The sequence below is a fragment of the Pundamilia nyererei genome, unplaced genomic scaffold (assembly GCF_000239375.1).
Source record: "Pundamilia nyererei isolate P.nyererei 1_Seehausen unplaced genomic scaffold, PunNye1.0 scaffold00026, whole genome shotgun sequence".
NCBI lineage: Eukaryota > Metazoa > Chordata > Actinopteri > Cichliformes > Cichlidae > Pundamilia > Pundamilia nyererei.
The window spans coordinates 1,696,915-1,711,931 of NW_005187427.1; the positions used below are offsets into that span (position 1 = coordinate 1,696,915).

Below are 15,017 nucleotides of genomic sequence, written 5' to 3' on the forward strand. Positions count from 1 at the left end.
AAACTTTTGAGCGTTTGAGCCGCTTACGCGCCATGTTTCCTGCCAGGTAAATGACGCTCCGCAACGTGGTGACGTCATTCGGGGCGACTGGAATCGATAAGGGAATCGTTTGCAAAAATGGCAAACAATTCCAAGGAATTGAAACAGTGGGAACCGGTTCTCAACAAGAACCGGTTTTCGATACCCATCCCTAGTGTCTCATCTAATTATGTCTTTTGCATATAGGAGCACAGCAGGACTTAGCATATCAAAGGCCACACTGACCTGGGCTCTCTGTGTGGCTTTGTGTGCATTTGTGTCTGTGTGTGTTGAACACTCTTGGAGACAAGGAGAACCTGTAGCATTAGACTTGGCTCTCTGGCAGATCGAGTGGCACAGGCCCAGGCGGGGGTAAGAAAGGTCGACCGTGTAACCCTTAATTAGCTGACATTTGCCTCAAAGGCTGGCACTGAGGGGGAGAGGAGGGGCATGTGTCGCCGCTAAAAAAGCACACTGCAAGTGAGAACAAGGGAGCATCTTTTACTGCTAAAGTCCAAGCTGTCATTGTGATGCCACAGGAAGCAGCAGGGGCCGACACACCTGGCTTAAGAGATAAAGCAAAGCGGCAAGTCTCATTAGGAGTTGGTGCATGGTAAAAGCCGAGCTGCTGAGATAGAGGTGATGACCATGATGACCACGAATGACTTTGTCTTTTGGCAGTCGACATAAATGAGCAAGCAAACAGCAAGTTTTGACTTGAAAATATTCCCATTGTATTTTCAAAAACTCACATGATCCATAGAATCCACCCATCCATCCAGCTACAGTTGCAATTACAGGGATTTCTGCTGATTACTTAAAACTCTTCAACTCACCTTCAAGTCACAGTTTTAGACAAGCTAAAGGGAACTAAGCTAATAACATAACATATTCTTGTTTAAAATATAACAAAAGAATGAATTGTCCCACACACTGGTTGGGCTGAACCCTTTATAAAAGTGCTTTTGCAAAAGAAGTGCCAATATTTTTATAAACCTAGGGATTAAAAAACCCATTGACCAATTCGAATTTGCATTCAGTTGAAAGACCCATGAATTAAATGCTAGTTTTCTTTCACAGCAGCTGACATAAATTCAATCACACATAATCAAAAGGAGGTCAGACGGCTCTGCACTAATGTTGTCTAGGGAAAAAAGCAGTGTTAGTATTCAGTTTTGTTTTTTTCCTTGACTCAGCACTAAATCAGAGAATGTTTACTCTGCCGTTTACCTTGTTTTTATGACCACATAATCACAGTTGGAGTAGTGGAAGCCCATTGAGTATTCTTGGGATTTTGAAAAATAATTCCCATTATTTTGTTTCCAGTGATCTGGATGTGAGGTATCTGGTCACTATGGCCTAAAATCCAATTTCATTGCAGAGGACATGAGACATCTCACCCGGTCATTTCAGCTAGCTGTTTGTCAGGTGTGCATTAGCCAGGATAACTGCAATGCAGCACCTATTAGTGCTAAAAAACACATGTGTCTGTTTTAGCCTTAGCCACATCAGGACAGTGTGACGACTGGACTGCTTGGTTAAGTTACACCTTAATCCACAGCAAAAGGGATGAAAGAGCTATAGTTGTTTCCTTTCCTTTCTATAATGGAAATTGCAGGGGGGAAAAAAACTAATATATTTCGTTCTTGCACTGACAACCACTAAACTGTGAGATAAAAACTTGTAATCATCAGCCATTGTTTGTCACTGCTGGAGTACTGCAGAATTGTTGCTTAGATGAACAAGATGTTTTTGAAATAAATTCTCTCAGCCAAAAGTAAAAAGTAAAGCATGTATCATGACAGTTTACATATAGTTTGACAGCTGTGACGCTCTGCACAGAGATATTAAGTTTATATCTAAAGTCCTGTATACAAATTAAAATAGAGGGGATAAAAGTGCTAAATTTGAAGAAATAGTTTGAGGTCTAATAGCCACACTAAAAGAGTGTTTAAGTCATAAAAGCTAAAAAAAAAAGAGGCATGCAATTAAAGAGCTAGAGTATTAAATCTGGAGAAACAGCAGGAACAGTGGCGATTTAAGAAAACACAGAATGCATAGATCATTGATATTCTGTATGGATAAACAGAGAAAATGAAGCAAAGGACGAATGAGAGTGTGGTATGAATAAGAAATAGGAAGAAATATAGGAAGCTAGGGGAAAATGAAGTAAGAAAGGAACAAAGAGCAAATTAAACAAGTAGGATTAAAGGGATAAAGTGTGAAACAGAAAAAGTGACCAAAATTTTGGGCTCCTTTGAGTGAGGAATTTGATGAAGGGCCAGAGAAGCTCAGGGAAAGCTGATCCCCTTAGCTTTTCTCTCAGTTGACTGACCCTACAAGCTATTAGCAGGATCTAATGGCCTCATTACAGCATGCTATGAGAGGCATAGGAGTAACTGAGCCCTGTACCTGGTCATACGACACCACGCTGATACTCGACCAGGCCAACACACCTGATAACAGTAGGCTTGTGCGCACACTCACACCCACACACAGGTCAGACCATTAAAAAAGCACATGTAATAATACACATGCCGAAACCAACAAGACAGAAGCACACCTGCTTACATGTGAACTGTGAAGCAGTAAGGGCTCCTGGGGGGATTTTAGGGGAAGAAAGCCAGACTTGTTCTGACATGTTGCGGTAAAAGTGGCAAACAATCTGCCACATGCGATGACAAAAACACTAAGCAGTCGGTCTAAAATTAGCCCACACGCACATCCTGTGACTATGACTTCATTGTTGTATTTATTGTATTGTTAATTTGCAGGAAGATCTAAAGAATGAAGCCAAATCAAACATTTAAAGCCACATAGCAAATACATTATTACAATTTAACTTGACCATTATCTTCTTGATTATTTTACAGTCGGTTAGTCCATTTAACGTAAAATAATGAAAATCACTATTTTAAGGGGCAAAACCTTAAAATCACTACACACCCAGCCCTGGCATCATGACTTTTCCTTTTAGTTTTTTGTTAAATCTTTGAACAAAATGCAAAATTTGTTGCTATGAAACCTTTAAATCTTGCTGTTTTCCACGTTAAAAAGAAAGCGATTCATAGCTTCTACAGTGAAATTGGCGGTACTAGTTTTCTGCTGGCAGTTTAATCACAGGCTCTTTCATGGCTCGGCCGCTTTAGTAGCTTCTCCCCTCTGGAATAAAAGCGGGGAGCTGTATGAGCTCGTGCCGCTCCCCCTCTGTCACAAAGGAGAGTGGAGGAGCTCTGGAAGCCCCAGAAAGCCCTCAGCTCAGCTACATCCCACACTCTCCCAACAAGCAATACACACATGAACACAGATATGCACAGTTTGTGTGCAGAAATATGCACGCGACCACAGATTCACACAGTGTCAGAATCCCTCAGTTCTCAGCACCCACGCCCACCAGCAACTGAAGAGCGAGTCAGACAGCCGCTGCCTTTGAACGTGAATTGAAAGCCCAACTTGATCCACAGAGACTAACTGCTCCAATCCAACAAACTGCTGCATCTCTCATCCACCCTTTCGTCTTCCTGTTAACGGCAAGCAGCTCTGACAAGTGCGAGAAAGAGACAGGTGTGCGTGTGGGTGTGTGTGTGTGTCTGTGCTCTAGTTTATCCACATGTGTAAACAATATTTGGCGTGCACCAACAGTTGAGAAGAGAGACGTTCATTCTTTATTCAACAATAAATGCCGACTGTGACCCGGTTAACAAAGTTGGCCATGACGAGTTCCCGGACTCTGGGAGAGCGGCGAGCAGACACGAGAAGCAGCCAGTCAGCGCTAAAAACTCACATCACAATTACTGGTGATGAATAATTCACAGAGTCAGAAACATTCAGAGATTGTTGCAAAAGAAAAATAATGTCATCTTTTTCTCTCTCTCTGCCTCTTTTCTTTGTCTTTCATCACCTTCTTCTTGTCTCTCAGTCTGCCTCAGATTTCCTGAATGTGCTGCTTTCTCCTTCCTCCTTCTATTTTTTTTTAAATTCTACAGAACACTTGTGAATTAAATACACAAACAGCCAATTAGTGATCTTTTTGGAACAGACTTGCTTGTAAACAGTCTATCGTGTTCACAGCACAAACCTCCTCCCATCCTTTAATCTGTTACTGTGAGCTGAGGCTGAGCTGAAGGAGATTTTCGAAAAAGATAACGCTCAATTCACCGTTTTTTTTTTTTTTTGTTGTTAGTGTTTTTGGGTTGTTTTTTTTTTTGGTGGAAATCAGGAAAGCTAGTACCAGCTGGCACTTTAATCTCCATTTATGAAATATGAGCATATAATTTCCCTCTCCCTCTCTTCCCTCCCTCCTGTTTTTTTTTTCTTTTTCTTCATCTGCTGGGAAATAAAACATTAACACGCTCCATGAATAAAGGATACTTCACTTGAAGACCTGACAAATGCTCCCCATCTCAAACAGCTGATGGAGAGTAAGAGTAATGACTTTGTCTGCAACCATGCATACAATTTACTATGTTTTATCCTTTTTTTAGAGCACAAGAAGACCCACTTCCTTTCACCTTCACTTAAGCAGATAGGTGAATTAAGATCATATTCCCTTTCGGCAGCTTAGCAAAAGGTCTCTTGAGGAGAAGAGGACGGAAAGAGCAAATAAATTATTTGAAGCACAGCTATGTTTGTGCCACTCCCTCTGAGAAAGAAAGAGACCATCCACAAGAAGAAACAAAGAACGAGGATGTACAAGAGTAGAGCATGGATAAGAAATACAGTAGGAAGCTGGAAGAGGAAACGGCACAAGAGGTGAAAAAAGGCAGCAATAATGAAAGAGATTATGAGGGAAAGGTAGAGTGTACTGCATGTGTGTATACATGTGAGAGAGGCTCAAAGAGGAGATGAGGGGAAGAGATCAGAGCTTGCAAAGGCAGAGCCTCTTTAGCTGAAATAGGGTTGCTGCTGCAACAGCTGGGTCTCAGTATGCTTCAGTTCATTTAATAAGAAATAGTAATGTCAATAAATAGACTGGTTAGTTTCCACACAGAGGCAACAGCAAACAATGGGATCTGTCAGTTTTTTCAGTATCTTTTGACTCTTTTGACTTAGTTTTTAGGTCCAGAAGATGTTTCATGTCACTTGGTCTGATAGTTACCTATGCTTATGCTCATACTGAGGCTGTTTCTGAGGCTGCTGGCTGCTGGCTGACTCTAAGTTCTGGATAGTTTTAGCCACTTAACTTTTGTTGGCTTCTTTCAAATGTTTGTGTTCAGCTGAATGAAAGCAATTTAAGTATCTGATTAAGTTTGTTCTTACAATCTCGTTTGTGGTGTTCATCTTAACTCAGAGGGAAGAGCTTTCACGCTAACAACATAGCATGTGGCTACAAGTGTGTGTGTTTGTGTCTACTTAACGGCAGTACTGTGTGGATGTTGTGCATGCATGAAAGCGATCAGCTAGCAACTGGTTATACATGAGGCTAACCAGCGGGTCAGGGCCAAGAATGCTTAAAAATCTGCCAATATCAATTCCTGTCTGGTTGATCATTGCATCTCTAGTTTAGTTTGAAGCTTTTTAAAATACTTTTTGGACAAGAACAAAGGTCTATCCCACAGGAAACAATACAACATAATAACAATGTAAGACCAATTTAATATTTGTCAAGGCCTTTTAATAAGAAATTGTTTATATTAAAGCAATTAGACTTTGTATTACTGGTTACTTTGTATTATTAGTCTTAGAGCACTGTATTGTTAACTTTAAAGTTATCTATATGAATGACAGAAATCATCTGTATATTAATGGTCCTTACAGCTTTACCAGGCATATCCATGAAAGCATCAGATGGAGCCGAGATACATACCTGTATGAATTTTTCCATACATGCATTGCAGGATGTAATGTACGTGCAGATTTCTTGTTGTAATGTCAGCATTGATTATATTTAAGTATAGCCACACTTTTGAAAATTTAGTTGTTTCCACCATTTTCACTAAGCACAGTCCTCCAGCGTGCTGCACAGCAAGTGAGAGATGCTCCTTCCCCTTGCACAGATTGTCTGAAAGAAAGGTGCTCCTCCCGGATTAGAAGGAGCAAAAATGTTTCATGTCATAAAATGTTAATCTTATTGCAAGTTAAAAAGTGACTTGGTCAAACAAAATGTACCAGTATTGTAGTTTGGATCTTTCTCCAAAACAATTAGAATCCCCCCAGCACTCTAGTGCACTGTAGCTATCATGAGGACACAATGGGCAACTGAAGTGGCTGATGAAAAAAAATGTGGTGGTGACCAACTGACTACAGCCCAAAAATCACTCAAATATACCCCTTTAACTGAGTCCATGAACCTCTGCTGCCATCCTGGCCAATTGGCATAGCAGCAAACGCATGCTGGCCTGAATACAAACCCTCCTGTTCATCCTTTAATAAACCGCGCATTGTCAAAGCCACTGTCCAGCACCTCGTTGCCATTGTGGTGAGCAGCAAACTCAAAATGCAGCTAGCTTGTACCCTGGTGGGGTTCTGGCTCAAGCTTAGCTAATAAATCATCACATTCTATATTAGTCTGGCTGCCATTAGGCAATCTGATCAAAAGCTCCACGCCTATCTGATGATGCAAGTATATGCAATTTAGACTTTTGCCTTGAAATGAGGAGATGTGATTAGGTGTGACAGACTGAGTTTTGTAGTAAGCTTAATAGAAAAGTGAACAGTGTCCTTGTGAAGCTTCAACATTCGGATGCTGTAAGATGATGGAAATGGAAAAGAGAACATCAACTACAGTTGCTTAAGATGAATGTACTGCACTACCAGTCTCACTCAGTCAGAGTTCGTCACATTGCTATCTCTCAGTACATTAAAAAAGCAGTGCAGATAGCAAATGAAGACAACTTTAATAAAAGAATCCATAATTGCATGCACTGCAGCAGCAATCAGTGCTATAACATATTATTAAAGTTCTACCATATAAGTGCTTGTTTTCATGCACTGCTTGTAATTTTCAGCAACTTTGGCACAGCTGTGGCTCCACACTGTAGTGGTTAACACACAAAAAGTCCCCCATTTGAGACTGAGATGAGACACAAACCCAGCTTCAAGGGGTCACAAGCTAGTGTAAGCCTAGTGCCGATCCCAAATCTTTGTCAAATCAAACATGTGGTTCTGCCTCATGTGGGGACCCTTTCAAAATAAAGGAGCATCTGAAGAACCTTTGAACTTAATGCCTCATTTGAATGTCAAGTAACTATTTACTAAACTTGCATGTAGCTCGGGTTTAACTTACTGAGTTGAGTAGGTGACCCATAGTGTTAAAGCAGAGGCCTGGTTTGAATCTGGCCTGCATGCTTTCCCTTGTGGGCTTTCCTGTCTTCTCTCCACTATCCTAACACAATAAAGGCTAAAACCCCAATAAATGCACTTTAAAAACTTAACTCAGGGGAGTCCTAAAAGGCATTTTTAAAAAAGCCAAACGATTAATCCTTTAACGACTTTAATGGGCAGTCTGTTTCCTGACTGCAGCATATTGACTCGTTAAGAGCACAGACTGGTTGACAACATGTAAGTTTTTCCATTATGAGGATTCCAAGAAACACTGAAATGCACCCGAGGATGCACAGATAATTGTTGTTGACGTCAAAGAGGATGGGATGAGGTAAACAACCACAGAACACACACACACACACACACGGACAAACAAATACACACACATCCCCCACCGCATTCTTGCCATTTATCTTTCCACTTGTTTGGAAGGATTTGTCAAGTCTCTGAAGATGTCATATAATTGAGACTCAGTCTAATGTAAATAATTCAGACTTCCCACAGAGATTTATGTTAAACAGTAAGCAATGCAGAATTAGGTTTACAAGATATAGGAGAACCAGAAAATGAGAAATATTAATGGCCCATAAAGCCTATAGACTAGTAAATCCCATTATTTAGTTTTTTAATTAAAATACAAAAAGTATGGCATAAAAATTTAAATTGAGTAAGGTTTTGCTTTAAATCGTTTTTTGGACATATTTCAAAAAGATATTTGCTTGCTTGTTTTTATGACAGGTGACTTAATAAACACGTTAAGCACTATGTATATACTATATATGTGCTTTTGAACTAGTCATAGTATGGATACACACATATTCCAACAAGCCTAGGTGTGTAGAGAGTTTTTGTTGTTTAACTGCAAAAATACCCTTAACTGCTTTATGTGATACTGAACTAAAAACAAAATAAAGGAGTAAAAGGTAGAAGTAAAAGGTATCAGGTAGTTGGGTACAGTTCCCGCTTCAGTTTAATGTCTAAAGGATGTGATGTAGTAGTGCAAGATCTGACCATCTAGAATGTAGAATTGGTATATCTGACAAATGAAATTTAAAGCACTCATACTTGAATAAGCTGTGTCATCTTCATTTTATTGTACAAATCTGTTTTATGGCTCCATGTTTAAAAACCTGTTCAACACCTGTACCTCTGTACTGTAATAGCATATGCAATACCAAACTTACAAAGTCTATTTTAAGGTAATATTATTTTCCATTAAACATATTTCCACTTTGTGTTTCATGCTCAGAGGTTGCTCTATTGTCCCTTGATGACACTGAACTAATTTCCCTCCTTACAGGATGAGCTGAAAGACTGTTGCTAAGATTGAATGTTCCCATGGGACCGTTCATGTTTCCATATAGTGGCAAACTATACTATGCAAGGACTCATTATTGAAAATTACATAGATATGTCTGCTGATGTTGCCATTGTTGTCTCGTTATTATGGTACCCAGAATATAACTGGGACATAACTGCAAAAAAGACATTTACCCTGATCTCAAACCACACCAAAACCTACATACACTATGCAAAAGCCTCGAGCCACCTCCCATTATTTAGTTATCAATATAATGTCATTATTCAGCTTCTAAGGAATCAGACTTTCTTGTAATTTCTTGTAATTCTTGATCAATAGTTCTCTAGTTATGAAGGTCTTTCAAAGCGAAGGAATGTATTTTTGTTGCTTGTTAAGCCACTTAACACTGACCTATGAATCATTCAAGCATAAAAAAAGGTCCAAACTCAATGGATGAACCAGTGTTGTGTTTACACATAGCGGACATCTTAGCAAATAATTCATTTTAAATGGTATCTTCATTTCTAGTAGCCTGATGTAAAAAAAAACAACCATATAATTTCTTCTCATTTCTTTAGTTGAGTTTGAAAAATGCCCAAGATAACATCGTTTTACAGGGATCACATTGTATTTTTGTAACAAAGTGATCCCGGAGGAGCTAGCATCATAAACAGTGTGTGCGGTTTGTCCTCAAAAAATGTAAGAAAACAAGTGGAAGGCAAATTGCCAGGCCTATTTATGGTAGATCTTAAGAAAAAAGCAGTAAAATATCACAGCAGAGATCTGACACGGGACCTGAGAGATGCATTGGCTCTTCATCCATGTACGGTTCATCAAAGGTTCATCAGAAACGCTGTCAGTGGAAGGGCGGCTGTCAAGAAGCCATTCTTGAGGAAGGGAAAGAGGAAGTAAAGACTGAGGTATGCCAAATTGCACAGGAACTGGACTGAAGATCATATGGAGTCATGAATCCAAATTAGAAAATTTTCGTTCACTAGTGATTATTATTAGTGTAATAATAACAGAGGAGGTCAGGAGAGAAATCTAACAGCGAGTGGAACAGTAAAACGGTGTTGGCTCTGTCTTTCAGCGTGTAGTGTTGGAGATCTTTTCAAAACGGATGGAATTATGAATACATAAAAGTACTGTCAGATTTTCATCCACCATGCATTACAATCTGGAAAGCATCTGACTGGCTGCGGATTCAAAAAACAAACATAAATATGTTAGGTTTATATTGTTGGATTGTCATTTTATGCTTAGAAATATATACTCATATGTGCTTAGATTTTTATAATTGATTGCATAAAGATAGAGGTCTGATCCTTAGCAGTCTGCAAAGACTCTGTGTGCCTCGCAGAGCACTCTGGCTTACAGACATATCTTAAGGTCATGAGAGAGGTCGTACCTTCTCTTACTGATTTATGGTATAGGAGGACACCTACTCTGTATCTATTTAAGTATAAGAGCCCTTTGTTTAGGTGGACCGCTGGACTCCTAGCACCAGCTTTGGGGAGTCTTCACAGGGTCACATCTTGACCACACACACACACACACACACACACACACACATCTATACATACACAAAGACAAGGTACTCTTTGTTTACAGCAGTGTTACGAGGGAACAGACGAGAGTGACTGGGGTTCGAGCGGAAGGAACGACGCTCGTCACAGTTCTCTCCCTCGTGCACGAGATCAAACAAAGAGCTCTGCTTGGTGTCCAGTGCTTTTTGCTGTTGTAGTAGAATTGTCTCGTTCCAGCAACATTATAACAACATACAATATATTTGCTCATACGAGCTGCAACACAAACTCAAACTAGACACAATCCGAGAAATTTTAATGTTCTACCAACTAATAACTTAAATAATATATGTAATAGTAAAGGGGTTTGTGTATGTATGTATGTATGTGTGTGTGTGTGTGTGTGCACACGGGTATTAACATCTTCCTGGGGACCAAAAATTGGTAGTTTACTATACTTGTGGGGACAAACAGCCCTCATGGGGACCCCACGAGTTTGAAGGCATTTTTGAGACTCAAAATGCAGTTTTAGTGTCAGGGTTACAATTAGGTTATGGTTAGGTTTAGGGTAAGGATCAGGGTTAGGCATTCATTTTTGATGGTTAGGGTTAGGGTAAGCGGCCAGGGAAAGCATTATGTCAATGAGATGTCCCCACAACGATATAAATACACACGTGTGTGTAGAAGCATCAGTACCGTATGCTGATATCCAGCCATCATATGGAAGAAGCTAATGCCATGCGTATTTTACCTCTGGCATGATCAAACTTGTAAATGACATAATTAACATGTGATCGTGTTGCATGTGATTAATGTCATTATCATCACTGCTCCCCTAATTATCATCAAAATCATTAAAGACCAACGGAAAGAGAATCTGTATGTCTCGTATTTATACCCATATAGACAGGTGCATACACACACAAACGTCCACTGAAACGCATTCGCTCGGCGAACCCAAGTCAGCACGTCCACGTCTGAGTGAGGAAATTATATATTCAATTTCCATACAGATGAGCCGAGAGTTACTTTCAGCTCCTCTTCCTATTTGAAGCTAATGAATGCAGATTGAAAAGATGTTGATTCCATCTAAACAAACGCCCCCAACACCTGCGCATCAACTGGCAAGTCTGTCCTCTCCAGGACTGAAATAGAAAACATAATTTAAATATTCATACCCTCAATGGGCTGAATGAATAAGCAAATTATTAATCCGTCCCACTTATTTCTCCTCCTCTCTTTCCTGTGGAGGTTTAAGAGCGTGGACAAGAGCAAGTAGCCTGCTTAACGTTAAATGGTGTAATTTGTTATCTGGGGGTGTTGATAAATTAGTGTTCTCTGTTACAGTGATGTTTCCTATTAGTCATGATCTGAGAAGGTCTTTTTCCTATGTTTGTGTCTTTGCTCAGACATCAGAGTGGAGGAGTAATTTTAAAGACCAATATACACAGAAAGCATTTTATCAACTGTTTTTGCTGTCAGTCAGTAGTGTCTGGATTTCATCAAGTGTGCCCATCGACACGCAATCTAAAACCTGTCGTGCCCTCTAAAATCAATGAATGAAAAATGGTAAAAGATGATTTATTCTGCTGAGCCATCATCAAAACCGTTTTTATATGGGAAATTTTTCCATCAATCTGGTGTAGACAGTGGGTCTGGCTGCCTTCCTTAAGGTCCGCTTTGGAAGACAGCTTGTTCTCAGGACAGAAACACTAAACAGAGGCCTGAGTCAGTGGGAATTAACTCAGGTAATGTAGATTCCCAGTAAGTGGTGTTCTGAATACAGACATTACATTGCTTCAGTGAACATCATTATTAATAGCTAATTTTCATGGACTGCTAATTCATAAAATGTACAAAAACTATCCTGTAAAGCATAAACCGGGTAAATGAAGAGAGTTCTTTGTTTGATACAGGGTTGCTGTATTGTTGTCTGTTACTATGTCACGAGTAAGGCAGTTTTTTTTAAACATTTTGCACACTCAATGTACTTAATGTATTTTGGCAGCAAACGTTAGCCAATAATGGAACATCTCATGCACTTTGAGTTATTCAGCAACTTAAAATAATAACATTTGGCAGTAGGCACACTTTTATTGGCTCTCTGAGTTGTGGTTTTGCCATAACAGCAGATATTTCTGCCTGAAAAGCACTTGACTTGCATTTTGAAAATTAAGTAAGGCATCAACACAGCAACATAGATGGAACTGGCGCATTTGATAATGGCCGTAGTCTCTGGCAGAGGGTAAACTGTTGTGTCAGGGATGACCTTAATGTCAAGACATCTTGACCTTGCCCTGTGGTGGAGCAGTATTAGAAAACTATGTGGATGAAAACAGCCAAGGAGAAAAGAGGAGTACGCAATGCCCAAGCTCTGGTGAAAAATGAGGCAGGAAGCATAAGGAGGACGCGTGCTGAAGACTATTTCCGTCCTGTTATTTTTAAAGAGACAGAGGGCAACAAACCCTTAACTGTATCATTAAAGGTAATTACAAAAAACTATATATTGAGTTATAAAAATGTCCGTTTATAGAAACACCTCTTACCTGTGTATGATGCGCTTGGTGCGGAGATATCCCAGAGCCAGAGCCAATTCACAGATGTAGAGTTTGACAGTGCTCTCTGAGAAGTGCACATTCTGCTGGAGGTGGTAGCGCAGGTCTCCGCCCAGAAGCAGATCCACCACCATAAACATGTCCTCCTCATCTTGGAAGGAATACCTATAAAGAAAGATAAGTCACAAAGAAGAGTGACATGGTAACAAAGAGTCAGGGAAATGGCAAAGAAAACTGGAGAAAGAAATAAAAACTGAGGAGACATGTAAGAGGAGGAGGGAAAAGAACTAGGGAATCAAGGGGTGATAAACCCATCAGCAAAAAAATAAGATAACAAGCGCAAATTGAACTCATGCCAGGTTTGTGCACCTCAGGCAAATCAACCTTTTTAAGATAGTGTGTAACACCTTAGTATAAAAAGTTTGACAAGAACAAAGAGTTCAGCAAAACCTTTCGGGGTTTTAACAACATGATCTCTATTAAAAACAACCTCGGAAGCCTTGCATACTCTCAGAGGACAGGTGCTCCTCTAAGTCCAGGCCTAAAGAAAAACACTCATCACAGTCTTTCACATTGCAGAAAATGCTGTCTACGTGACGCCTGTGGCAAAGTTCATTAACCTTCTGTCAGGATTGGGGGTTTTTGTTCTCTCCCTTCCTCTCTCTTGCCTTTTCCCCTTTTCACTGCTCTCAGGTGATGTTTGGGATGGTTCCCTGATCAGTTCCCTAATCTTACTGTAAACTGAATGCTTTGGTCTAGGTCGTTATGACACTTTTAAGGCTCAGAGAAATGAGAAAATCCCACAGAAGTGGCTACACAGGAGGCATGTGAGACAGCTAAAACAACACTCTTGGTTGAGCACTTTTGTACAGCTTAAAGAAGAATTCCAGGTGTTTCCCCCATCCATGTGGCTCCATGGGTACAGGTATGTTTAGGAAAATGTTATGTTGCACAAATGTTACATGAATGGGGTTTATTGGATTGACTGAAAAGCCATAACAATGGGAAAATCCAGGCTGAAATGCAAAATTCTCCTCTAAGATGACAGTTTACAGAAAATAGACATTGGACAATGTCTACTTTTACAACCTTATTTGTTTGGGTCATAATTATTAATCATAATAACCTGTCAGTCAGTCTTAATAACTATCATTCCATCCATCCATCCATCTTCTTCCGTTTATAAAGACCAAAGTGCTGCACAAAGCCTTCAAATTACATATAAATACACCTGAGATATACTTAAGTACATCATCACTCGATTTAAAAATATAATGTGAGCCACTATCATCCTTACACTTGTATGGCAAGGATAAAAAATGTGCCTTTTTAGTTGTCTCCACATGACATTGTATCATGAATAGCTTGCTAACTATTCTTGTTTCCTCTTAAATTTTCCGTGGGCTCAATTTTGCATAGTTTTTACAGTTTTTACAGTACACGGTAGTTAATATTTGCCTATATATAGTCCTGTATTGGTGTTAATCTGTGAAGAATGCGCTGAGTGTGACTGCGGTCATCAGTCAGCTCATCCCTGAAGCTCCAGCATGCACAGCCAGCCTGTCTCAGCGAGAAGTCCGCTGCGTTGCACTTTGAGTAGCTGTTGCACAAATAATTGATTTTACATGCTGAGCTTCTCACCGGGGATGCACTTTTTGTTCACTCCATTTAAACAATGACTTAATTAGTTTCTCACCCACGACTAATTTATGCAAAAACTGTATAAAAAAAATCGCAGCTGCCTGCTTCTTTTTTTCCAAAGCTCGCCTAGGGTTTTGTTCTGCATACAGTTGGCAACACAGTGTCCTACATTTCCACGTTCATATCTTGCATAAAATATCAGATCTGCTGCTACACTCGATTGAAATGTGGATTTAATCGGATGCAAACAGCCTACAGCTGAAATTGTTGCATCTTTGAAAAGAGTATTTCTGTTATTGCCGGCAGAAAAGGATCATCTTGGCTAAAAGTCAAAGTGTAATGACCAAGGACGTCTTTTTTTGGCTGTATTGGTGAACACCCTGAAGGTGAAGCTTTTCTAAACTGGATGGATGGAGATTGATTAAGCTGACTCCAAACTGTCTACTACGGCTCAGATAATGCTGAGACCACTCAACATCTGATTGCCGCAGCCTCCGAGTTTGGAAATACTATCTGTGGCATGGACATCCTGGAGATGCATATATTTATATGCAACAATAAATATTTATCCTAAAGATAATCCTATTTCTGACTCTCTTTAGGATATCCTATTTACCCAAAAGTCAACTACATTGAATCAGGCAAAATATGTTATTTTTGCACCAACGAGCTGATTCCAAAAGAGATCTATGCCAAAAACCTGTCATATCTCAG

The 15,017-nt window shown here is 39.8% G+C and overlaps 1 protein-coding gene across 1 annotated transcript in view; it reads right to left on the reverse strand.

Moving 5' to 3' along the window:
* Positions 1–15,017, reverse strand: part of stk32a (serine/threonine kinase 32A) — a 65,300-nt gene that overhangs the window by 31,520 nt on the left and 18,763 nt on the right. Inside the window, exon 5 of the mRNA XM_005727746.1 lies at positions 12,654–12,827. Within this exon, the coding sequence (XP_005727803.1) occupies positions 12,654–12,827 (174 nt within the window). The remainder of the gene's footprint in view (positions 1–12,653; positions 12,828–15,017) is intronic.